At 39.7% G+C, this 25,995-nt stretch overlaps 2 protein-coding genes across 28 annotated transcripts in view; both read right to left on the bottom strand.

The window, feature by feature from the left end:
* LOC143284031 (E3 ubiquitin-protein ligase MYCBP2-like) overlaps nucleotides 1-19,993 on the bottom strand; it is a 151,835-nt gene extending 131,842 nt beyond the window's left edge. For 17 of the 26 annotated variants that reach the window (XM_076590599.1, XM_076590608.1, XM_076590604.1 and 14 more), the window contains exons 1-18: nucleotides 19,693-19,993; nucleotides 17,613-17,676; nucleotides 16,880-17,110; nucleotides 16,331-16,484; nucleotides 15,539-15,735; nucleotides 14,523-14,658; nucleotides 13,954-14,069; nucleotides 13,472-13,537; nucleotides 12,324-12,501; nucleotides 10,650-10,720; nucleotides 9,497-9,644; nucleotides 5,851-5,927; nucleotides 4,295-4,505; nucleotides 3,429-3,596; nucleotides 2,837-2,992; nucleotides 1,969-2,037; nucleotides 1,302-1,413; nucleotides 328-485 (exon numbers count right to left, since the gene is read on the bottom strand). In XM_076590599.1, coding sequence (XP_076446714.1) covers nucleotides 328-485; nucleotides 1,302-1,413; nucleotides 1,969-2,037; nucleotides 2,837-2,992; nucleotides 3,429-3,596; nucleotides 4,295-4,505; nucleotides 5,851-5,927; nucleotides 9,497-9,644; nucleotides 10,650-10,720; nucleotides 12,324-12,501; nucleotides 13,472-13,537; nucleotides 13,954-14,069; nucleotides 14,523-14,658; nucleotides 15,539-15,735; nucleotides 16,331-16,484; nucleotides 16,880-17,110; nucleotides 17,613-17,676; nucleotides 19,693-19,814 — 2,434 coding nt within the window. In that variant the 5' untranslated portion in view covers nucleotides 19,815-19,993. The remainder of the gene's footprint in view (nucleotides 1-327; nucleotides 486-1,301; nucleotides 1,414-1,968; nucleotides 2,038-2,836; nucleotides 2,993-3,428; nucleotides 3,597-4,294; nucleotides 4,506-5,850; nucleotides 5,928-9,496; nucleotides 9,645-10,649; nucleotides 10,721-12,323; nucleotides 12,502-13,471; nucleotides 13,538-13,953; nucleotides 14,070-14,522; nucleotides 14,659-15,538; nucleotides 15,736-16,330; nucleotides 16,485-16,879; nucleotides 17,111-17,612; nucleotides 17,677-19,692) is intronic. The other 9 variants (XM_076590611.1, XM_076590617.1, XM_076590618.1 and 6 more) reach the window with 4 other exon arrangements.
* Nucleotides 19,994-25,628: 5,635 nt separating this feature from the next.
* The window catches only part of LOC143284258 (iduronate 2-sulfatase-like), a 19,364-nt gene continuing 18,997 nt past the window's right edge, over nucleotides 25,629-25,995 (bottom strand). For both annotated transcript variants that reach the window (XM_076590938.1, XM_076590939.1), the window contains exon 8: nucleotides 25,629-25,995. This exon is cut by the window's right edge and continues 1,213 nt beyond it. The gene's annotated coding sequence lies outside the window, so the exon portion shown is untranslated.

Genomic DNA, 25,995 nt, shown 5'->3' with positions numbered 1-25,995 from the left:
ATGTTGGCAGGTACACACACATACTCACACACACGCACACACACACACACACACCAAAAACAGGACAATATTGAATGCTGACAGGTACACGCAACACATACGTTCGCACACACGCACCCACTCACAAATTAGAACAAATTAGAACAATATGGCATGTTGGCAGGTACACACACACACACACACACACACACACACCTCATGTTGCTTACAGTCCAGCTGACCACATAAAGGCCATATCCGGGCTCACAGACACACACTCTCACACACCTACCCCTCCCCCCCCCCCACACACACACACAAAGGAGAGCCCCATGCCCTGCACACTACCAAGAATGGCATCCAGGGGCATAGGTTTCTTCCCCTTGCCGATGACCTCTAGCAGACCTTGGTCATCCAGCTCCTCCAGGCCCAGCTTCTCTCCACTGCAGGACCAGCAGATGCCGCACTCTATGCACCCAGAGTCCCCCGCACCACACCCGCACGGCCTGCACACCACAGTTCATGTCTACAGTATAACTCTTTTAGTCACTAAACTGAGAGTGCCACCATTTTTTTTCTTTTTTTTTTTCCTGCCTGCAATTTTATTAGTTTCCCTATCAAAGTGGATTTTTCTACAGAATTTTACCAAGGACAATCCTTTCGTTGTTGTGGGTTCTTTTACATACACTAAGTGCATGCTGCACAAGGGACCTCGGATTATCGTCTCAGCCAAATGACTAGCATCCAGACCACCAATCAAGGTCTAGTGGAGGGGGAGAAAATACTGGTGACTATGGGATTCGAACCAGTGTGCTCCAATTCTCTTGCCTCCTAGGCAGACGTGTTACCTCTAGGCCACCACTCAGCAATCCCCATCCCCTGCACCACAACCACAAGCCCTGCACAATGTCTATGCACCCCTCAAATTATCCACTACTCCTAATGTTCTTTCACTGCCATGACAGCTTTGCTGTATCTTTTCTGTAATGTACATACTGAACTGCAATCTTATCCAAAAACTTTGTTTTTGAAGTTTGTTCAGTTATCATGACTTTAATTCTAATTAAACACCCAATGTTCAGTAATCTACCTAAAAAAAACCAATTTTCCCAATAAATGTTTGTGTGTGAGTATGAATGCGAGTTGAACAACAAGCTTTGAAAAAGGTATTAGTTATCTTGACAGCATAGTTTCAAATAATTCAAAATAAAAATCTAACAGTGATCTGCCTTAAGTTGTGTTTTTTCCCCCATGTTTATTTAATCAATCCTCATGAGTTTAGCTTTCCTACACAAGGAGTACAGCAGAAGAAATCAACTGACATGCCAGGGTTGCGGTCGTTCCGAGTGCTGTTGATGCAACCCACGCCATAGCCGGTACATTCGTGGCACACTGTGCAGATCATGCACCTGGTGTGGTCCCACTTGTGTTTGCCTGGAAACACACCAGTCTCTCCACATCAACAACTCAAGTTCTGATCAAAAACACCTCTCTCTTTCATGCACACATACGCCCACAAAAACATGTGCACACACACACACACACACACACACACACACACCAATGCACACAAACACCTTGTCTTACAAACACAACATGAAAAAAGCTTATTCTCATTACTTTTCAACAAAAAAAAAAAGAATACAGCAAATCATCATTCAGCTATTAATTTTCAAGTAATATATAATTATGTTTCTATCTCAAACATACAAAGTAGTTTTGTTCTGAATTTTCTTTTGAACACCACCCCATCAATACAGACTGCATTCTGACAAAAGGAAACTTATTTACAAGCTCCTGGCAAACAATGATCGAGATTTTGTCAAAGAAAAACATGCCAAGGCAAAACATAGCATAGTAGCTAGAGAAAAGAACAACAAACTTTTTCATGCGCATGAAAAAAATTCAGTCAAAACATGCATTCCAACTTTACACAGCCGTCTCCAACCTGCTTCTTACAAACTACCCTGTAACATCTTTCTTTCTTACCTGGTGGACAGATCTGGTCATCTCCTTCATTGTCATCCTCCTCTTCTGTCATGGTCACATTGTTTCCTGCTGCAACGCAGGAAGTATGCTGATAATGTACATGGTTCCTTTTTAATTTCACACCATTCAAAAGCTGACATCATTGTCCTTTTCCTTCACTCACACACACACACACACACACACACACACAAACTTAGAGAACAAAACCAAACCAAAGAGAATCTTGCCCATATATCAGTTCAGAAAAGTAGTCTCTTCAGCTTTAAAATGTGAAGATCAAATCAGAACAAACATTTTTTTTTGCTATGACAATACTACACAGATGACAGCACAACACAGATGACAATTATACACAGCCCATCACCATGTTACAGTATGAACAATTAGCATCAGAATTAATTTAAACTGAAAATCAAGCAACAGAAAAGATGCTTTTGAGATGGATAAAGAGTGGCTGATAATTTGGAAATGGAAGTTAACACAACAGTTAACATTTGGAGCGCAATATCTGATGGAAATTACCAACAGTGGTAATTACCATCGTTCACTTCGATGAGATACTGAATCAAATGAGAGAAAGGAAATTTAATGAAACAAATGGAAACAAACTGGACCTGTAATGGCATCAGCTACACACTGCAGTTTTATCACATCACTCAGAAACCAATTTCTAACTTGTTACATCCACAAAGAATACCTGTAGAACACTGGGGTTTCTTTTTAAATGCAAAGTAAAAAAAAAAAAAAGACGTTAGTAATGCACAAGCACTTGTGCACACATACACACACACAGTGTGACTCAAAAAGGTTTTATCAACACGCACACACACACACGCACACACAGAGGCGATCAAACAGAGCAGCTTACTTTCTCTGACACCTGTCTGGGTGAAATCACGCCCACATTGACCCTTGTTGTTGATGCCAAAGGTGAAGATCTGACCTTTGGCGGTCAAGGCCACAGTGTGAGCCTTGCCGAGAGCCACCTGTGTCACCATCACATCCTTCAAATCTGTCACATGACCTGCACACATTCCAATCCCTCTGGGTTTAAGGAACCTGTCTTTCATAAACAAATAAAATGTGCATTGATCATAATGAAACTAAAGCAGTGGGCAGTCAAAGAACTATGAACTGTGCTTTGTTTGTTTCGCCCTCACATCTATTAGTCAAAACATGCCCATCAACATACATACACATAATCACATTTTTTTTGTAAAGAACTAATCAAATTAAAACATCTGATGATGAAATGCCAAATATAGTTACTTCCTACTTCCATCTGTTGCTCTCACACTTATTCAGTCACAACATTCTCTGTCTGTCTGTCTGTCTGTCTGTCCGTCTGTCTCTCTCACACACACACATTCAAACAAGCCTTTTGTGCACATGTGTGCGCCCATGCACAAACACACACATAAACACACACTACCGTCACCACCATCAGCCATCCCACTAACCGGATGCATGGTCGCAGTGGGAGGTGTCTTTGCCGAACATGTAGACCTCACCGTCCTTGGAGACTACAGCGCTGCTGCCACTGTTGCAGGCGACAAACAATACCTGCTTGTTCTCCAGTCGGATCATCTTCTTTGGCTTCACTGGCTTTGGCTGTCGTCGTCCTTTGGCTGAAAGTTAACATTTCACTGTTACCCCACTTCTGCTACACCTCCCTTTTTTTTTCTTTTTTTTTTTTTAAGATAAAATATTCTGACTTGCACAATTCAGTGACAGGCACAACAACCAAATGGTTAAAAATTTGAACTTTCAATCTGAGGGTCCTGGGTCTGAAACCCAGTTGCGGTCACTGGTGGGTCAAGGGTGGAGACTTTTCCAAGTTCCCAGATTAACAGACATACAGATTTTCCAGTGCCTGATCTCCATTCATGTGTATCAGCATGCAATGAACACAGAAAATACTAGCAAGTTCTTCAGCTGCATATTGCTAAACAAGACTCAAAATTGTACATAAGTCAATGAAAAAAAACCAACACTGATAATAAATATGTGTATCAGTTTCCTAAGATTTGGTTGTTTTCCCTGAAGAGAATGTCCGGATGAACAGATTTGTCTCAAATCACAATAAATCCTCTGACTGGTGTATCCAGTGCATGCATGCTTGCCTTGTCTTCCTACATGTGTGCATCTGCTGTGTGTTTGTGTATGTATGCATGTTGGATATCTGTAAAGGAGTGCATGTGCATCAATGTGTGTGTCTGCGTGTGTGCGTACATGGATGTGCGTGTGCATGTGAGCATCTATCTTCTTCTCTCTCCTCCACCACCCCCTTGTACACTTTTCCCGCATTCCTTCCAGTCAGCAGTACCTGCTCCAGAGTCCCCATCCTCTCCCCGCTTGGCCATGCCCACGAAGAAGACACTGCCGTCATCAGCCAGCATGAGGGCGTGGGCGCTGTCATGACCCGTGGCCACCTGCACGATCTTGGGAGACTTGGTGATGGGAAGCTCCGCCCACTTCCCCAAGGCGGGACCACCCTGCTTGATGCCGAGCGATGCTGCTTTGCCCGAGAACAGCACCTGAGTGCCAAAACACAAAGAGAATATGAAATCACTTTTTTTCTGAGCTTTAGATACATGTCACTGTGAGGTTTAGATATGTGTCATTTTTCTAAGCTTTAGATATATGTCACTAAAGTGACAGGCATCTTCAGCTCAGTTAATTGACATATATCTATAGCTCAATTAAGAGATAGGTATCAAAATCTCAATTAAAAATTACCTGTATCTATTGTTAAGTAACAATTATCTAAAGCTAAAGTAAGCATTGCATCTAAAGCGAGGCTGGTGACTTGTATCCAAAAGTCAGTTCCATTTTAGATACTGTCACTGAACTGATCATCACTTGTCACTTACCTGACCAGGAGACACACCACTTAATAATTTGAAGATACTGAAGTAATGGTTTTGGGGAGGGGGCAAGGGGGGTGGGTTTTTTTTAATGAACATTTTCTTATTATCTCTTTTTTGTTTTTATATTTACATTGTACAAGTATATACTTTAAACAATCAAGACAAGCAGAAAGAATGATTGAAACATTTAAGCAAAAGATATACATATATATATAACATAAACACACACACACACACACACACATATATATATATTATCATCTTCATCAACATCAATAACAAGTGTTTCACAGAGAAGTGTGATTACACCTCTCATCCCTTGACATTATGTTCCATTTCTCTCTCATGCTTCTCAACCATTCAAGTGAAGTAATATTATCATTTTCATAAACACAGATGAAAATGGATGAAACTCAGGCTAACAGTGAAAAGGATTTACATCAAGCATTCCTGATTTGACAAAACAGGGAAAAAATGTAATATGTGTCATTTTTTAAATGGTTCTGTACAAATATGCAAAAACAGACAAAACGGAAAGGATGTGAAGTTTGTCATGAAAGCAATTACTGAAGTCAACATCTGCAAAGGTCTTATAACAGTATGGAAGCATACATGTGGGAGAATGCATGTTGGTTAGCATACAACTATGGGTACACGTGTGTTTACCCTGCTTTTCAACCACAAGAAAACTGTCTGAACAGTCATGTCCCATTTCATTGCAAAAGAAAAAAAAACTTTTTCAACTGTGTCTTGGAAGATAGTACTTTGACTACCAAATCATTTGGTTTTTATGCTAACATGAAGACAGAAAAGAGATTATCATCCACTTTATTTATCTACATAGGAGAGAGACATGATTACCCAACTATTTATCTTTGCATTTGAGTATCTGAGATAGGGCCATCACTACACAACCATTCATTTTTTGCAATTGAAAACTTTTTATTTCATGAACAATTCTTTATTGCAAAGACAGACAAAACTGCACACAGGGTCAAAAAGATCCTCTCACCTTTCCCCCCACTGTCTTGATCAAGGAGAAGTCTTTGCCGGAAGACATGGTCAGGGTGTCCTCATCAAAGCCCGTCACTTTAACACGAAACCATGAACGGTCAGGCTCAGTCACAGGGCACAACATTTTCACACCACCACAACTTCACACTATATCAAGCACTGATGCCGATCATTCACTTTATCTACATACTATTAAACAGAGTGAATTATGATTTTCTCAAAATACTAGTAAACAGAACAAATTATAATTTTCTCAGTATACTAGTACTCAAAGGAAATTTTTAAAATTTCTCATTAGTAAACAGAATAAATTAAAAATTTCCCAGTGTACTAGTAAACAGAGAATTAATCAAAATCAGAAGTTTTTCTCCAACAAAAACACAATTATATATTTAGGTTTTACTTCCTTCTAAAAAAATATATATATAGTTTTAAGTATACATGTGTTATAACGTTTGGTCCTAGGACAATGACACACAGTTTTTTACCAATGTCGCTTGAGATCAGCCAGATAAGAACATACCCAGGAAATCCCTGTAAACATTTTTTTTTACTCTGCCTTAAGGCCAGACACTACAGTAAAATTCATATCAGAGGTGTTTGTTGCCTTAATTTAAAATGTATTACACTTTGAAAGTATATTTACTGGGAAGTTCAAAACTATTCTTTTTTTGGTGTTTGGACCTCCGGTTGCCATGGAAACAGTCCAAGATGGCTGCCAAACAAAAATTTTTAAAAGCCTAAGGCTTTTTTTCAATTGCACTTAGCCAGAATCTGTTTTCTGATCTAGTTTAGGAATGTTAATATCTATAAAAGTACGGATAGCTTTTTGATGTAATGACAAATTTATATTTTTGAGAATTTTTTTTGGTCAACGCAGTTATATTGCACCGATTGTTCTAAATAAAATTCAAATAAAACATAACTATACATTTTGTTTCAAAAAAGCAATGCATACTTTTAAGCACCATACTTTAAAGAAGCACCATGCCAAATTTTAAGGCTCTGTGTTTATTTTTGTGGAAGTTTTAGCCATTTGAAATGTGCGTAGAGTGCGAAAAACAGAAAACCCAGAAAACGGAGAAAGAAGAACAGAAACTTTACTGGCTGAGTGTTGTTTAGCACAAGTGGTAAAAGAGTACAACTTACTCACCCAGCATGTTAATCCACAGCACAGCAACCACCAGGTAAGAGAAAAAGTTGAAATTGAAGTGTTTTGTGGCCAATAATAATCCAGTTCACAGCTCACATGATGACAAATTCACAAAGAACGTGAAATGGTTTACACAGATTGGCAGACACATTCCAGTGGTCTGGCTTTCCCATACTCCTGATATGAGAGCAGTTTTGGAGAGCACAGTGAAAGGGGGTACTTACAAGCTAGTGTCCTCCTGCTTGGTAGGCATCTGGATCCCTGGCCTCCTCCTCTCAGTTGTTGAGACGTTGTAGGGTGGCGTACCATACAGCGATGTGAATCCTCTCTTTTGCCATGTTCCATCATATGAAACACTGATATTGATGACTGGATTTTTACCTTTATCCAGTGCCCCCTGCAGGTCTTCATCAGTCTCTGCATACGCCTGCTGGATTGTAGCTGCTGTGCGTTCTAAGAGTGTTGACCCTGATTCAATTTCAGCAGCTGAAAAATGCATAATGTTTGTGAGATATTTGTGCTGTGCTCACAACTATATCATTTACATAGTTTACTTTCCTTCCTCAGGTGATGAGTCTAAATATCACACACACATACACATATACACATACATAAATATATAATATTGCAATGAAACACACACACACACACACACACACACACTGTGCATAATTTACACACATAACTGATATACATGCATTCACCCATTCATGAACACACACACACACACACACACACACCACACACACACACACACACAAACAAACAAACACACACACACACACACACACACACACACACACACACACATGGATCATAGTCAAGACTGAACAAGCAAAACTTTGCCTGAGTGACTGATTCAGTGGTTGACAGTGTAATGTTTCACTAGTGGTTATCAGTGCAGGGATGTGTGCACACTTGTGTGTATTTGTACTGCACAGTTAAAGATAAATATTTTTTTAACCATCAAAAAAACCTCACAAACATACCTGTTACTTTCTTGTCATGGGCCTGGAAAGTTTTCAAATGCATGCCTGGTGTTCCCATGACAGTGCTGAAGGTTTGAAGAGCAGTGTAGCTGCCTCCCAGTTCATGGCTCAGCATGGTCATCCTGTTGTTTACTTCAAAACCTGTATTCTTTTTGTCATTGAATCCAGTTCGTGGGGATGAGAATTCGCACTTTTCATAACCACAGCCATCACAGCACATGGCAAGCTTTGCCGCAAAACCAGCTTTCTCCCTCTCTCGCACACTGACTGACAGTCCCGTTTCTCCGCACTCTGGGCAACTCAGGTCACTCATCAGTCTGGTCAGCTGGAAAACGTGTAGCAAAGTCCAGTTCTGGTCTTCCACCTCACCATTATATGCGACAGGGTTCATGATTTCGATCTTTCTTCTCGACGCACTTTTATCAGAGTCTGATGTCGAAGGTGCCGGTTTCTTCGAAACCATGCTTTCAGTCGCTGCCGCATCACATTTGGCCCATTTTGTTTTTGCAGCAGCTATCAAGTGCAATCGTCTCTTTCCTTGCTTATGCCGAGGCATGATGAATCCAGGAGATGTCTTAGCTGGCAAAATAATCAACAACTGACGAGAAAAAACACTTTCATGTCAGCATGTTGTTGTTATTGGACGGCCATTTTGGCTTCTCGACGGAGGGAGCCGAGCCTGCCCGAAGGCTGGCTGAGCCCAGCGGAATGAAATCTGATTGGCTGAAATTTCCACTGGTGTCAGTCTCATCAATGAAACTGCACAGTCATAGTACTCTATGCCCTTATTTGGGAAAACTCGGGAAAGTTCGCGCGATACAGTGTGTGTGTAAAATCGCTCGCAGTGTTTTATAGTCCGTTTCAACAACTAAAAGAACCGGGTCTGTGTATTCACAAGATGATGCTGTTTCTGTTGATATGCGATATGATAGGCTTCGGGAAATGAAAGTATACGTTGCTAAGGTGTAAAATCAACACTTTTGGACGATGTTTGAAAAATTCAGACAAAATCAACATCAGGAAGCAACTTTCATTTGCAAATATAACACCTTTTGCGACTGATTTAGTACAAAATATGAAAATGACTATAAAGATTAGATGTTGAAGAAGCAAATTATGCGAAAAAAACGAAAATCATAAAAAATCATGATTTGGTCAAAATTTCACTACCGTGTCTGGCCTTAAGCATCAATGGCTTCAAGCTGTGTGCCTTTGCATTAAGAGCAAAAATGGACTTTATTCATTCACAATTAACTCCCTTACCATCTTCACACACAAAAAACCAATTTTACAATACAAAACATATAACATGCAACCAACATTACAGACGCATTTATATTTATGCACCCCAGAATGTTCTTGTACCTTAATTCTCAAGATCCTCACAACATCATGCACACAGTCAACTTACAGACTTTCACAGCATGTTGACACACCAACACACCATGCACACTCACTCACTCTGCCAGCATGTTGACGCACCAAGCATTCAGTGAGCTCACCAACTGTTTTGCGAGTGAAGTCCCCATCGACAGCAGGGTTGGAGCCAAACATGTCCAGACACTTGCGGGTCAGCTTGAGCGGGATCTCGTTCAGAAGCTTCATTGGGGATGCCTGTGGGCTGAAGGTTCGAACCACAAAGCTGTCCTGCTGAGAAGAACACAATGAAAAGATATTTCAGTCAATTTTCTCTACTAATGCTTTCTGTTGTGGTAAAAATTGCAGAATTTTTGTTTCTATAATCATGTTTAATAGTGATAAGAAACTCTAGGGAGAGCTGGACAGTTCAAGATCTTCAGAGAAGAAGCTCCCCTCAGTCAAGTGTTTCGGCCTTACACTCCTTACACTCTAAGGGGGCCAGGCCGCACCCAGGTCATGACTCCTGGATGCCCTTGTATTCCCGCCTTTTTTTTTTCTTTTTCTGTTTCCTGGTTCTCAGCAGGCTCGAACCAGCGCCTCCATGGTGGTTGCCACTTCAGGACTGAGTCACCTTTTATGGCAGACATTTTAACCACTGGGCTATCGTACACCTAGTTTAAGTAGGGAAAATTTAACCTTTATGAAGTTTACTTTCAATCCTCCTTGACCAGACCCAGCTCAAACTCTTTTCTGCTGCTTCTGCCATTGTCTTGAGAACCTGTGTCCTCTCTCTGCCAGAAATGAACAGCTGTTTCATGATGTTTAATATAACCTACTTTATTAACGTTTTCCACTGCAGTAAAAATAATAATCCATTCTTTAAAAATATTGTGGCTCAACTTGTAATCATATTGCACAATGTCTATTAATTCAAACTGGTCAAAGATGTGGGTTTTTTTCTTGTTGTTTGGCTGCGCCATCATCTGCATCATTTCAGCTGAATTACTCTCATGCTGCTCATTCTGAGTCCCCCAAACCCAGCCACACTTGTGTTTGTCTGCCAGTCTCAGCACCAGCAATCCACAGGGATCACACATCAGAGGAGACACTTTACAGCTGCTGAGTCACCTTGGTGGTGTACAGCAGTGCCCATTCTGATTCAACATGCACAGGACACCACCTACATGCCTTCTACTGACTACAATAAAACTGCTTAGCTGCAGAGCCAGACTGAGAGAGGAACCTCTAAGACATGAGAGAGAACACGACAGGAAAAAGAGAAAAGAGACATCTCACCTCTTTAGCAGGAGCGATCTGACCAATGTTGTCTCCATCGCTGAACAGTAGTGATGGTCCCACACCGTGCCCTATTCCCAAGACAAAACAATACCTTCAGTTACCAAGAGGACAAATATCACAATATCAACGTTGTCAAAGAGAATTCTCCTAGAGATTGAAACATACAAATTGCAAATCAAGATTCCCACTTAGTTGGACTGAGATAATCATCTTCAAAGATAAATCAAAGGAAAATAATGAAGATAATTTGAAACTTGCCTAAACCTGCTAACAATGCACACAAAAGGATACTAAAATGCAATCCTTTGAGACGATATCCATGGAATGTGCTACTGAATGGTTCTCCAAAATGACTGCACTGAAGTAAAGTCTAAGTCAAATATCTAACTGTACTAAAACATCAGTATAACAATTGTGAATGAACTAGTCTTAAGAACCCCCAACTCTTGCTGATTTTTTTTTTTTTTTTTTTTTTAATTCTTTAAAAACAAATAAACAACAGTCCAAAACATCAAAAAGACTTTTGACTTTAAGCAGCAGTCTAAATGCTAGCAACCAAGGCACACAGACTAACTGCAAAAACTTAGCAACCAGTTTCTTTACATAGATAGATAGATAGAATGACAGATAGACAGACAGACACACAGATAGACAGACACACAGATAGACAGATAGATAGACAGATAGATAGATAGACGGATGGATGGGTGGATGGATGGATAGTCTTGTAGGTCAAGGGAACAAAACTTAACAAAACAAGTGAACAAAACTGATGAAATTATAAATAACCAATTACCAATAACAAAACATGCAAAGAAAGAAAAAATTCCACCCCCCACCCCCCTGCACTTTGTTGAAACAAATTGCTCCTAATGAAATCAGTCCAAAAGTGTACTAAACTTTATTAAAATTTGGTTGTTTCCTTCACCCACCCTCATGCCCCAAACACTAAACCAAGCTTATAACTTCTAATAATTCAATTATCTTCAGAAAAACTAAAATCTCAGTAATCTCATGTCAGCCTTGTACTGTATGCCTGTATGAAGACAAAAATGAAGGTCATGCAATGTCAACAATGCTTGAACTAAAAACTTGTATGGGGATGAAGCTCAAACTCTCTAACTCAACACTTCTTGTGCTCAGTTTCAGTTTCACTGTGTTTGGACAAATCCATATACGCTACACCACATATGCCAGGCAGGTGCATGAGTGTAGCATAACCCAACACACGCTTAGTCAGATCTTGAGTGCTTGCATTCATCTGTGCACCTATCAGAGTGCATTTCTGCTACATATTGCCATGAGTTCTTTTTCAGTGCACACAGTATGCGCTGCAAATGGGACCACAGTTCATCGTCAGTCTGAATGACTAGACACTCCGACTGATTTTCCAGTCAAATGAGGGAGAAAAGGCGAGACTGGGATCTGAACACAGACTGTCACAGACACTGAACTGGCAGATTTGCGTCTTAACCATTCTGCCATCTTCCACACACTCCAATCAATCTTCATACAAAACAAAATTGACAACTTAACAATAAATCAACAATTTATCAATGTTGCAAGTATAATGCACAGGTTACTGCACTACACTACTGTTTGGAAACTGGGTGATGATAAATGGCTGCACACAGGTGTTATTTGACACAGCATCCACGCTAAAGGACCAACTTTCATGGTGGTCGACAGTGAGAGCTGGCCCTTTGGTAGGCAGGGGTACCTCCCTCCTATTGGCATAAGACTGGCAGTTACCATCAAGGCTGCAGCTGTGGGTGGGCTCCAGACTGCACGTGTCCACCTGCACCAGGTCGCTCGATGACTGCTTGTCCAGCTTACACAGCAGCTTACCCTGCCATCACACAGCATGGAGGGGTCAACTCAGGTTAAAAAGGTTAAAGGTCCCATTGCCTTTTACAGCCAGCATGGCAGTGCATTCTTATCTTATGAGTCTAAGGCTTAGCACAGGAAGGCGGGGCCCAATCCTCTTTCTGCCATTCTGACCTTCCCCAAACAAGTGAGGTACCCATTCACACCTGGGTGGAATGAAAAAAGTCAGAGTAATGTGTCTTTCCCAAGGACACAACATCAAGCTGAAAAAGGGGATCGAACCCTGACCACTGGTGAACAATGGATCACAAGTCTTATGCGAGCGCGCAAGTGTACACTCAAGCAGACAAGTCATTTGTTTGCTTAAGCAGATTTGATTATTGAATTAACTGTCATTTAGTGGGAACCTTTGGAAGCAAGACCATGTACTTTACAGAATTATTCAAACTAAAAGAGGTACATTTCTTCAGCTCATATGTCTACAGACCGTATCTGCAATCAACTGCGGAACAAAATGAGATAAGTTCTACCAGCAACTGGGATATTCTTGTGTTGCATGCTACACTCAGATGTACAAGTTTTCAACACAAAATTCGTGGTATTCATGGATGGAAGCCTGCAAAAGATCAGTCAGAACACAAAACACAGTGGCAAAATCAAACATACTGGCAACTGTTATCAAATACCTACACTGCCCTCACACAACACTTCTACCCATTTACGGAAATGAAAATTTTTTTGTTTGTTTTCACTGTGTAATGAAATGATCTTATATCAATAGATCACGAGACAGCCTAAACTGAATTTTTAATAACTGGATTTCTAGACTGAAGATACATTTGCCCCTCTATAATAAACAATAATACTAATCATAGTACATTTATGTAGTGCCAGCTATAAGCATTTTACAATATGTCAGTCAGACATAAACAATAACACAAACAGTCACACCATACACACATATACCTACTCAGTTAACAAAAACAACTTACCTTTGCATAGGCCAACCAAGGTGTTTTGCTGCTTCGAAAGTGTTCTTTGTGACAGACAATGCTTCCCTGTTTCAAACACACAAAAACAAATCATTCTGTTAAAAATACTGAAACTGTGAGAAACAATACAAACATGCAAGTTATTCCCTAAATCAATACCATTTCTTTCTCAACTCCATATAACAAATATTTCAAAAATTTTATCAAGTTCAATATATCTTCCAAAATTACAAACATTCAATTTGTTACATGGTGAAAATGACATCATACATATATGCAGTGTATTTATTTCTCAACTCCACTGAATGAAAATTTAAGGTTTTTAGTTCAATCGTGTCTGAATCCAAAGCTACGAATCTTCAAGTTGTTTAATGGTGAGAAAATGGAAACATGATAAATAAATGCTTTTTTTTTTTTTTAATCTGCTGTCCATTTCCCCTGATCATCAGACACGAAACCAAGCCATGAAAGATCAAACATACCTTGATAGTGCCTCCATAGCCAGAGCCCATCTTCATCAGTCCCTTCTTGTTCAGTATGTACAGGTAGCACCCATCACTGGCAATAGCACAGTTGTCAACGCTGTCTTCTGCATCAGCTGAAAAAAACAGCACAAATGACTAAATAATTGATTATGCAATTCACACCACCAATAATGATGTAAATGTTAATTTTCTTCCCCAGAAAAAAATTATCAACAGCCATTAAGCTTTCGTCATGTGATTATCATAACAGAACCAACTAAGGTGTTTTCCCTTTATTTAAACATAACATGCTTCACAGAAACCTTCTTACCAACTACAGTGTTTTCCCTTTATTTAAACATAACATGCTTCACAGAAACCTTCTATCATCAACTGTATGTTCCAGATATTCAGATATTTTCTCAATAATCTAACCAGTGAAACAAACAATGCATGAGACTTTTTCTCAATAATCTAGCCAATAAAGAGGAACGCATTTTCTCAAACTGGACAAAATACACACTGTTAAGTTGAACAAATTAAAGAACTAGACAACCAATCTGCCAAAGTAGTTTAACAGGACCCACCTGCCGCGCCAGGCAAAGGGAAAGCTGCAGTGTGACTCTGGGTTCGAACCCCACAGTTGAACCAGTCAGGCAGCTGTGCACGACCAAGAAGTATGGCCTGGACACTTTTCTGGAGCTGGGGCAATATGCCTGGAACCTGGAAATCAATACACGATACTGCTAAGTCCAAGTCTGTCTCACTGCGACTTAAACACACCTGATCTACCAACTGAAGTCTGTAGCACCCAATAAAATTTGTGGCTTGAGCTTCATTGAACTTTCCAAGTCAACACTTTCATCACCATTCACATCCTCTTCTTTTTAGCACTCTATCCAAATATGTTAAAGCATTTCAAAATCAGAGTACATTGAACTCATTTAAGGATAGTTGCATTTTTAAAAAATTCCTCAAATATTTCTCAGAAAAAGTCTGCAGATACACAGAAATAAGTTTTGAAGCTTTATCCCAGTTATCATGAAATTAGAAATAAGAAAAACTGCACACTGCAATGAAGTATTCTAAATGTTATTCGAATGTTACAGCAAATTTATAATTGGACCTGTCATGTGGATCGATCTTCTGCAATGAATCATCCCCACCATCATTCTTCATTTTAAATCCACCTGGTTAGGGTTAGCTGCTACCTAAAAGTACTTAGCCTTGTACCCTATGTCACTTGTCCCTGTGTTTGTGTTCGTGTGTGTGCAGGTTTGTGTGATCGTGTTCAAGCATTTGTCTGTAAGCATGCATTTGTATATGTGAGTGTGTGCTTGTGCGTATACATTTGTCTGTAAGCATGCATTTGTATATGTGAGTGTGTGCTTGTGCGTATACATTTGTCTGTAAGCATGCATTTGTATTTGTGAGTGTGTGTTTGTGTGCAAGCATTTGTCTGTAAGCATGCATTTGTATTTGTGAGTGTGTGTTTGTGTGCATGCATTTGCCTGTGTTCTTGTGCACAAAAGAATGCACTTATCTGCATATATTATCCACAAACTGAAGAGAAATGCAAAGTTTACAAAAGCACAAACGTCACCTGTGTGCACTGCATGGCTAAGCCAGGGGCAGACATAAGCATGGCTTTGATGGCAGTCAGCAGCTTGCCCGTGTCTCCCAGGGCAATGGTGAGGCTGATCAGCCCAGAACATGCCAAGGAGGTCAGCGAGAAACCCTCTATTGTCACATCGGCTGAACAGTCTGTGGACAGCTCCATCAGCAGAACAAACAGCTTCTCTGCACACACAGACAGAGGCGCATACACTTACATGCTTACAGTTATTCACACAATGCTCATGCGACTTTGAAACATGTATTTCAGATAACTCAGGACATATCACTTTCATCAATAAGTCACTAAATGTAGCACAGTATGCCAACAGGAAAATATAGGTCAGACAAAAGAGTATAGCAAGTCTAAATAGCCAGGTAAAACAATAAATCAACAATCTCAATAAATTATTAACAATCTCCCAGGTCAACAGACCTGCAGGCGTCTGAACTCCCTTCATGTGCATATGCATGCAAAGATCAAATACAAATGTTAAATATCCAATGTTCCATGTCAGCATTCAGCAGGTTAAGGCAACAAGAACATAGACGGTGTGCCCTTCCACTTCCCCCCCAAAACAGTGTGGCTGCCTAAATGGGGGTGCGTGTGTGTAAAAACAGTCATACACATAAAAAGCCCACTCGTGTGTACAAGTATACAAGTGAATGTGCGAGTCCAAACCCACAAACTAAGAAGAAGAAAAAGAAGATAACAAATGAAAAACCTGGTTTATCAAATATACAAGAGACGACATGAAAACCCTGGAGTGGCAACACTTACCAATAACCTCTGGAGGCTCATGTTTCATGGCTTCAGGCTGTTGCCCTTGCAGAAGATCAAGCAATGCTTGCAGAGCCTTGACACATAGCTCTGGGTACTTGCTGCGAGTCTCACGGATCAACTCAAACACTCCATGGAGACCCAGACCCACAATCTGAAATGCAAACATATATCTTCACTCCTAATCTCATCATTTCTAGTCTTAAAAACTAAACCATTGCTGTAAAAATGCACTTGATGCACATGATGACATGTGTAATTTTAAAATGAAGTATGGCCATCACCTCTAATAAAATACAAAATTCTGCTTTCTTAAATTTAGAATAATGCATCATTTCCAATAAAAGAAATTCATTTATGGCATAAAATGCAAAAACAATGCACAAGAATCAACTCTCATTCACTTCCATCCACAAGGATTTGTAAACAACAAGTGCTTTAAAAAAGCTTTAAGTTTTTAAAATTCAACACTCATCAGATACATTCAGAATGTTACAATGATAATACACCAAGTAAACAATACAGTCTGACACAACACCCACTGCTTACCTTTGGTATCTTGATAGTGGCATCTTTGTTCTTTTCATCGCCATCTTCATCAGACTCAGAATCTGAGCCCGGGTCGGTGTTGGCCAGATGATAAAGCCGTGAAGCATCACGAATCCCCTGCACCAGCACACACTGGCGCACACTGGCAAAAACTGTGAATGCCGAGGCGTTTCCATGCAGCTCTGCTGTGGTGCTGATAGCTGTCTCTGATAATTCTGGAGACTTTTCTCTCTGTTTGACAAAGAGGACATCATGTAATTAACATAAAAGTGGACAAAGAATAACAAGTAGCATTTCACTGGTTTGTTACAAATGTGAATCACTATCAGTATCTGTTTATCTGAGTACCTAAAGTGTATGTATTGTGCACATGGTTGTAATACTTGTACATCCACCTGGACAACTGGACAATTGTCCCCAACCTATCAACACAGAAAAGGACATTTGTCCCCATGCCATGAATTGGGCACTGAAAACAACACATTTTTCCAGCTGAAGTCTTAAGCTGTCAGTCAGCTATGATAAAATGAAAAACATTTTTACTCAATATCAGTATTTTCCTAATCAGCACTCCTGAACTTCAAACACACTTCACTGGATGTAAATGAAAAAGAAGTACTGAAAATTATGATGAGCATACAAATGAAGTGTGTCTCAATATTTTCTTGCTTACTATAAAACAACGGAATACAGCAGAATAAACAAATATACAATTACAAATTATACAACCAACCTGCTTTCTGTCTTTGGATTTGGACTTGGACTTCTTCTTGCCCTTCTTTTTTTCTGGCTTTTTTCTGAAAAAAAAGCACAATTATTATACATCCGTCTGTCATGTGTTCAATAATTTCCATTCTCAGATTTCACAACAGGGATAAAAGGAGAGTAAAATGGTAGTACTATCAAAGAAAGCAAGATATTGAAAGGGAGGAGAAGGAAAAAGTAATCCAGCAATACAGTACATGATTTGAACTTATTCATAATAAAATCTGATGGCAAAAAAATTCAAATAAACAGCCAAACTTTAAACAATGATGATTACCAGACAAAATTATAATATCTTAAATTACCCAAGACAAAGCCAATCACTGGGTACCCCCAAGAAACTAACTATACACAATAACCATTTTGTGAAAATGCACTGAATTTTTAAAACTGGGATTTGGAGCATGTTGTCACATGAAAAGTCCATTCAAAACAGTTCAACGATAATAAGTGATTGAACAAAACATGACTGAATAAAACAAAATCAAAACAGATACAGGCAGGAAAACTTGACACTCCATAATACCAAAGAAGATCTTGGACTGTGTTGAAGTATGGCCCATAACATAGCTCTCAACTTCTCTCTGGACAAAGTACACTTCATCAAGCAGAAACAATCAACCTTGCATAAACAGTATTAGTCAAAGTGTACAGCATCACCATATTTTCAGACATCCCAAACATGACTAAAGGGCATGGTGGTGTTTCACTTTCAGAAAGGGGGAAAGGGGCTGGGGGGTGGGGCAGGGGTGGGGTGGGGGTTCAGCCTCACAAGTGTAATTTCAAAAGTGCTCTAGTCTTAGTCTTATTAAAGAAGGCATTTGAAAGCAACATCCCTTCCATTGGAAGTTCCAGACCTGTGACAAAGAAGCGTGAAAATCTGTGAATCAACACGCAAGTAAAAGCATGCAGGCAAAGCAACAAATGGCACCTTGTCAAACTCCCAACACAAATGCAAGAAAATTATCAGGCATGCTGACTGGGATGTTGTCAATTCATTTGTAACTTGCCAAGTACAAGAGGGCTTCCAGAGTGAAAGAAACAACTCTTAGGCCCTTCTGGCATCATGTGAAATCAACAACAAAAATCTGGGCCCACAAATGTTTGAAATAGGGTATAAACTTCAAAACAAAACAAAAAAGTTGCAAACTTGGCACAAGAGGGAAGTCATTCTATTATTACATACTACAGCATATTCCTATATTTAAGAACTTGCACCTCAGCTTCCCGATTTCCAATGCCTCAAGGGGATCATTTATATGGCAAGTCTGCAGTCAAGTATTAAGGCCAACAACACATCAGACTTTACTGTGCTTAACTTATGCCACTGCCCACAGGTATTCAAATGACAATGGCATACCAGACACTGGTAAGGTCTCTTTTGGAATCTATACCAATAGTCTAGGACTTACAATAAACAAATTAAAACTTCCTTGAAAGAGAACATTTATATCCCTGGTAACAGAGGATACTTAACCAGAATGCCCCACAAGTTTGAACTTCCAATTCTGCAAGATCATATCTACATGTACGACATGCATCTATATACAGCTGTACAAGATGGCTGTGGGGCTAGTTCCAAGATTAAGATCTTATTCCAGCTGACAACAAAAAGAAACATTCAACCCAAGACATTTCCAAGTGGTGTGATAAACAACACCACAGCCAATTCTGTAACTAACATCAACAACAACTGCGCATTAATTATATAATGCTGAATACAAAAACTCTTTCTTTGTAAAATCAGTTATGGACTGGAACCACCTCAACCTGAAAACTGCGTTCATTGACTTGATGCTGTCCAATGGTATTTGCAAAATACTTATCATCCTGAAGAAATGCAACAATTAAGACTGCGTGATGATTCGCATAACCATCCCGGTCACACACACCTCGAACAACCAAAAAACATGCTGGACAAACCATAACACTACATACAGACCAAATACTAAGGTGGAGTGATTCAAACTGGATGAACAATATACGCAAACCACATGCATGGATTCTATTCTGCTCTGTTACATTCTAAGCAAATCCATTTTTCTCACCTGGATGGTTGGTCATCTATTTGGCGAAAGAGTGAGTGAAACTGTCTGCTCAAACTGTCACCACGAAGAAGTGCTTCTGTTCTGCTACGCGAGCACGGCAGCGCTTCTGCGACAGCAGCCATGACGGCACTCTTATCAACTTACAGAATGATGGCCCAAAACTGTGCTCGTGTACTTTGTCGAAATCCAGTGCCGATAACTGTAATTCGTATGTTCTTCTCTTACCAAAGAGAAGTGTCCCTGCTGCTCTTTCTTGTCATTGCTCTAAATTAATGAGCAGGCTGACATGATTCCAAAGTATCATGGGATCTAACAGGAAGTTTATGTTGGCCTATGATGCGTGCGCAACAAAAAGGCCCAGCTCAAGGACGACATTCTTCCAGACACAAAACTGTTTCGGGCTGCCGTCAAGCGGTAGCAGCCTCCCTACCCCTGGTAGTTTTGCGCTGGACAACTCTCTCTCTCTCTCTCTCGCTCTCTCTCTCTCTCAGACAGGCCAATAAACAGGAGGGAGAAATAGAGGATGGAAGTTGGAAGCTATGACAAAAATGGTAAAGTGAAAAAAGAAGAAGAAAGGTTAAAAAAAAAGAAGAAAAAAAAAAAAGTAAATCAGCGTCACGGTATGAGAATCATCAAAAGAGTGGCATAGTTGAAGCAAAGAAAGACAAGAACAAACTCCCACTGAAAAGGATGAAAATTAAAGAATAGTATGTGGATTAAAATGAAAGAAAGAAAAGGGAGAGAATGAAGAAGTGGAAACGAAAGGAACAAAATATGACGAAAGGAAATAACTTAGGAGAATGAAGGGAAAAAATAAAGAAAGAACTGCATGAGCCCTGTGAGAGAAGGAAGGAAGAAACAAAATTCTGGGCCACGTAATGTATTAAAAATGAAGAAAAAAGAGAGAGAGAGAAAGGTGCTTTTTTTGTTTGTTTGTTTTAACTTGAACAACTTGAACTGACCGACAGCAACTGACAACAACAAATGAACAAAAGAAAAGAAGAAAGGATAGGAAAGCCGCTTAATGCATCAGATTGAATTATGGAAGAAACAAATAATAATAATAATAATAATAATAAAAGAAGAAGAAGAAAATATTTCAAAACGAAAAAAAAAGAAAAAAAAGGTCACGACATGAAATAGCAAATTCGGTAAAACGGTAATAAATTAAGCAGAGTCCAATGGAAAAGTGGTGTTTGTGTGATAGATTTTACAATAGAAAACAAAATATGAAAAAAATAAAGAAAAAAGAAGATTTTTAAAAAAGGAGAGATAATAATGATGATGATAATAATAATAATAATAATAAATGACAACTAAATAAATGAAAAAAATAAAAAGACAATAATGATAAAAAAAAATAAACAAATAAGCAAATAAATATAAAACATACAGAAATAAAATGGCAATAATGATAATAAATAAATAAGCAAATAAATATAAAACACACACACACACACACACACACACACACACACACACGAGCACCCCCCCACCCCCCTATCCCCCCCAAACACACTTATACAAGCACACACACATACGCCCATAACCCCTCCCCCCACGCACATACACAAATATAATACATGATGCACACCCGCACGCTCCAATATTCCGTTGCTCCCACAATACAGACATGCATACACACACACCTCATCCTCTGCACACACACACACACACACACACACACACACACACACACACACAGGCTGGCACTGATTGGCCGCAAGAGGGGTGGGAAAATATCTCTGATGCCAGGAACGTGGCGAAGCGTGTTGCTGTCTATTGTATTTGGAAAAGCCCACAAAGACTGTTCCGTTTTGAAGAAATCTATGCATTGTCGGTTTGGAAACTATGCCAATATTCGTTTGATTTGTGAAGCATCGTGCTCTACCTTTCATGCTTGACTTACGGCTACTCCCTCTCTCTACCTTTATTTCTATGAGGCAATCGATGGTGTGATGGTCTTGTACCTGTTCTTTTTGGTATTTGACTTTTCTGAGGATTTCCGATTTTCCTCGATGTAGGCCGCTCGTTGTTGTTGCGTTACCAGCAAGTCTGTCAGCTCGCTCATTTCCCCGTTACACCTGCATGTCCCGGGCAGTATGACAATGTAAGTTTTTTAATCTGAAAGTTGCGCATTGCCTCATGCCACTCTGGGCTTCACATTCCATTTTCAATTTTCTGTATGAGGTTCATTGAGTCGGTTAGAATCATGGCATCTGGATAGATGATAGCCACTGGAGAGCGTGCGTCATAGCTTCAACTTCCATCGTAGGCCGGAGGTTGTGACTTTGCAGGCAGCATTCTCTTTCCTGATTGTTTTTTCCATTTTGTTTAGCAGTGAATCCCCAACCGGGTTGGTCTTTGGTGACTGAGCCATCTGTGTATATGATGATGTCCTCTTCTTTACTGTTTTCTTCTATGAGTAGCTTCCCTTCTGCATCAGTTTTGCCCTCTGGCCATTCCGGACAATGTCTTCCTAGAGTGGGTGAAATGGCTGTATTGAATAGCTGATAGCGGTTTTCGGGGTTTTCCTTCCATTCTTTTTTTCTTTCAGGTCTTGTAGTCGGCATACTAGCTGGATTGTGTCTTCTGCTTGCCCCATCCATGATCTTCCTCGTCCAAGACGGCTGCCTTTTGGTTCCTTGACTGCATCAAGCAGTGGATTTTGAGGGTATTTTAATGCTCTGAAGTAGGTCTTAACCTGTTATGAATTGTTTCTGGCCTGCATTGAAGGAAAGTCAAGCATGTATCGCATGGTTGCCGCAGGCGTGTCTTATGTTGTTCCAGGGATCAGCCTCATAGCTTAATTTTGAACTCTTTCTAATGTTAGGATGTTGCTTTGAGACGGTGTTGTTAGCCCAAGTCCGTAGTCGATCACACCGAGAACGAGTGATTGATATAGCAGGAAGAGGTGGCGTTGTTGAATACCTTTGTTTGTCATTGCCTTTAAGACTTTAAGACCCTTTTTGAGAACAGTATTTTCCGTATGTTTTCTGAAGGTCAGCATCCTGTCGAACTGCATTCCTAGGTAGCGTAGGCATTCGGTTTTCTCGATCTGAATTCCGTCGAATGACACAGGTGGTGGTGATTTGCTCGCGGTTTTGTTGTTGAGGGTGCACAGCAACGTTTGGGCTTTCGCTGGACTGATGGGAGATCTTGTGTCCTTGCACCATTGAGCGATATTGTTCAGTTGTTTCTGAACGGCTTCAGTTCTTTCTTGAGCACCTTTTGAAGTTTTGAAGACCGGGTCATCATCCGCAAGAGTAAACTGGACGGCTTTAGTTCTTTCTTGAGCATCTTTTGAAGTTTTGAGGACACCCGAGCTATTCCAGTGTTGTATAAATCTGCAAGGCCTTTCATGTAGACGTTGTAGAGGACAGGATAGAGTAGAGACCCTTGTGGCAGTCCCATGAAAAGTTTAGAAGGTACAGACATCCAGTCTCCGAGGCGTTGGACGACGGTTCTTTCCTGAAGCGCTGCTGCTATCCATCTTGTCAATGTCAAACTTACTCCATACCTTAGTAGCAGCTCCATGAGGTGCGCAAACTGAACTTTATTGTAAGCATCTTCAAGGTCGATTGCTACTGCTAGTGTTTCTTCTTTTCTTTGAAATCCTTCATATACCTCATATAAGAAAGCAGCCGCATTTTCCCAGACTTACCTGTTCTGTAACCACCTTGATTTGAAGGGAGAATGTGCCTCTGTTCAAGATTCCTTGCAAGTTTCCTGGCTATTATGCGTTCCATGAGCTTTCTTGCAATTTTTTGCATGGTTAGGATTCGGTAGCTGCATACCTGACGATGGTCCATTCCTGGTTTTGGTATGGGTTTCAAGAAGCTGTGTGTCCAGTCTTCCGGCACATGTCCATTGTGGAAACTGTTTTGATACAGATTGAAAAGTTTACTTTGTCTTCTTCCGATAGCTCCTTGATGTCCGAAAAGCGAACTTTGTCTGGGCCAGGAGCCGATTCTTTCTTGTATTTAGCTATTGCTTCGTTTAGATCATCTATTCTCAAGTCATCATCAGGTCCAGTGTGCATAAACTTTTGGTTTAACTCCTCAACATATTTCTTTTTTTCATCTAAGTTTCTTTGATCACTCTGTTGTATGAACCGTTTGAGCAGGGCGGATCCCTTTTCTTCATTTGTCTTAAGCTTGGCTCCATCAGTGTCTAACATATCTGGGGTTATTGTTGTGCACGTTTTCCCTTCCATGCGACGATAAGATTGCCAGAGCTATGTTGTGTCATAGCTGAGTGCCTCGCAAAACTGTTTCCACTTGTCATTTGTGGCCTCTTGAGCAATGACTTCAAACTGCTTTGTTGTTTCTTTCATTTTTGTTTCAATTTCTCTGTCAGGAGAAGGCTTTGTTCTTTCTTTTTGCCAAAGTTTCACAGCCGCATGTTTTTCTATCCAGGCTGTCTCTGTGTCAGTATTCCACTATGGTGGCTGAATAGTTTGCTTCCGGTTTAGCGCCGTTCTTTTGTTTCTTCTGCGTCTTAGTTTTTCAATGATGGTTGTCTCTTCGAAACCACTGGTGACTGACTTGGTCAAAAGTGTCCGTTCTTTGTTTCTTTCTTTTTATTTTTTTCTTCTTTCTTTAACTTCTTTTATATTTCTTCTTAATCTCAAGACAGTTGAAAAAGAAAATAAACGATTAAGATTAATTTTGGAGCATTTTGTCTTGAATACGTCTGTGTCTGATGTGCGGTGTACAACTCTCTTGAATATAACGTACCTTGAACACAGCATAGTAGCTCTGACGCGCGCGCGCGCATGTGTGTGTCACCGGCAGAATTGTAGCTCTGGTGTGTGTGTGTGTGTGTGTGTGTGTGTGTGTGTGTGTGTGTGTGTGTGTGTGACAGAATCGTAGCTTTGGTGTGAGTGTGAGTGTGAGTGTGTGTGTGTGTGTGTGTGTGACAGAATCGTAGCTTTGGTGTGTGTGTGTGTGTGTGTGTGTGTGTGTGTGATAATAATAATAATAATAATAATAATGATGATGATGATGATCACTTACAATGAACTTCACAAAACGTTCCTTCACCACTTATAGTGGGTTGCGAGCACCGACAGCCAGTTTACAGTTGACCTGTCCCTCTCAAGGCAAACACACACACACACACACACACACACACACACACACACACACACACACACACACACACAAACAAAAGCCAAAAAACCCCCACCTACACCTACACCTACACACATACACCCGCCTACACCCACACCCACACCGCATACACGCTTTCCATCGAAATACAGACCGAAACAAAAGTGCAGAAGAGTACATATATTTATATTTCATAAAAGTTGCAAACATGCTCATTTACAATAAAAAGTTAATCAATTGTACTTTTTGTGATAGGATCTCCAGATGGTGTCCTGGCAAATGTTTCAGCTTTATTTTCCCGGAGGAATACAAAAACAAAAACAAAACAAAAAAAAACCAAAAAAAAAAACCAGTTCACACATACATACACTCAGTGTTACGCTCAGCTATTCAATATAAAAATAATTTTTTTTTTTAATTAGAAGTACAACATAAAATGATGGTAATAAAACAAAGAACAATTAGAATAGATGAAGAAGAAAATGTGCTACATCCCAGTGGACTGAAAACAACATCAACAACAACAACAACCACAAATACAGAGTACTTGGTATACAAGTCTCCACAGTGCAACACGTGTATACATAAAGTAACAACAACAACAACAACAAATACTTGGTATTACATCTCTCTATCGTCATAAATATTTACCCATGAAGTTCAGACCTTCAAGAGCTATTTTGTCTCCACAGTGCAGCAAGTGTATACATATAGCAACATTTTTATTGACAAAAAATCACTATAATCTCTTCTCTCTCTTTTTTTGGTTCAATATATATACATATATATATATATATATATATATATATTTTTTTTTTTTTTTTTTTTTTTTTTTTTTTTTTTTACAGTTAATCATATCCAAACGATTCGTATACACAGGAGCAGCTTGCTTCGATGTAGGCATACCAACTTCAATAATTACACGCTCAAAATGCATCTCTCTCTATCTCTCTCTCTCTCAAGAAAAGTAAAAATCATGTTCCAAATACAAGGAACTTATCTCAGTTCTACATCTCAATGGGCTCCATTTCTTTTTTTTTTTTTTGCTCCATATTTCATATTGTGTGATTTATTTTGGCAACCTTTACATTATCCCTCAGTTTACATTACATTATCTCCACAGTTTACATTTTATCCTTCGGTTTTGGGAACTGAGCATTCAAACTGCAGTCTGTAAACAATACCACCG

This window comes from Babylonia areolata, chromosome 7 (genome assembly GCF_041734735.1).
Source record: "Babylonia areolata isolate BAREFJ2019XMU chromosome 7, ASM4173473v1, whole genome shotgun sequence".
NCBI classification, from domain to species: domain Eukaryota; kingdom Metazoa; phylum Mollusca; class Gastropoda; order Neogastropoda; family Buccinidae; genus Babylonia; species Babylonia areolata.
The sequence above is the reverse complement of the archived record's forward strand: the minus strand, read 5'-3'. Positions and strand labels throughout refer to the sequence as shown.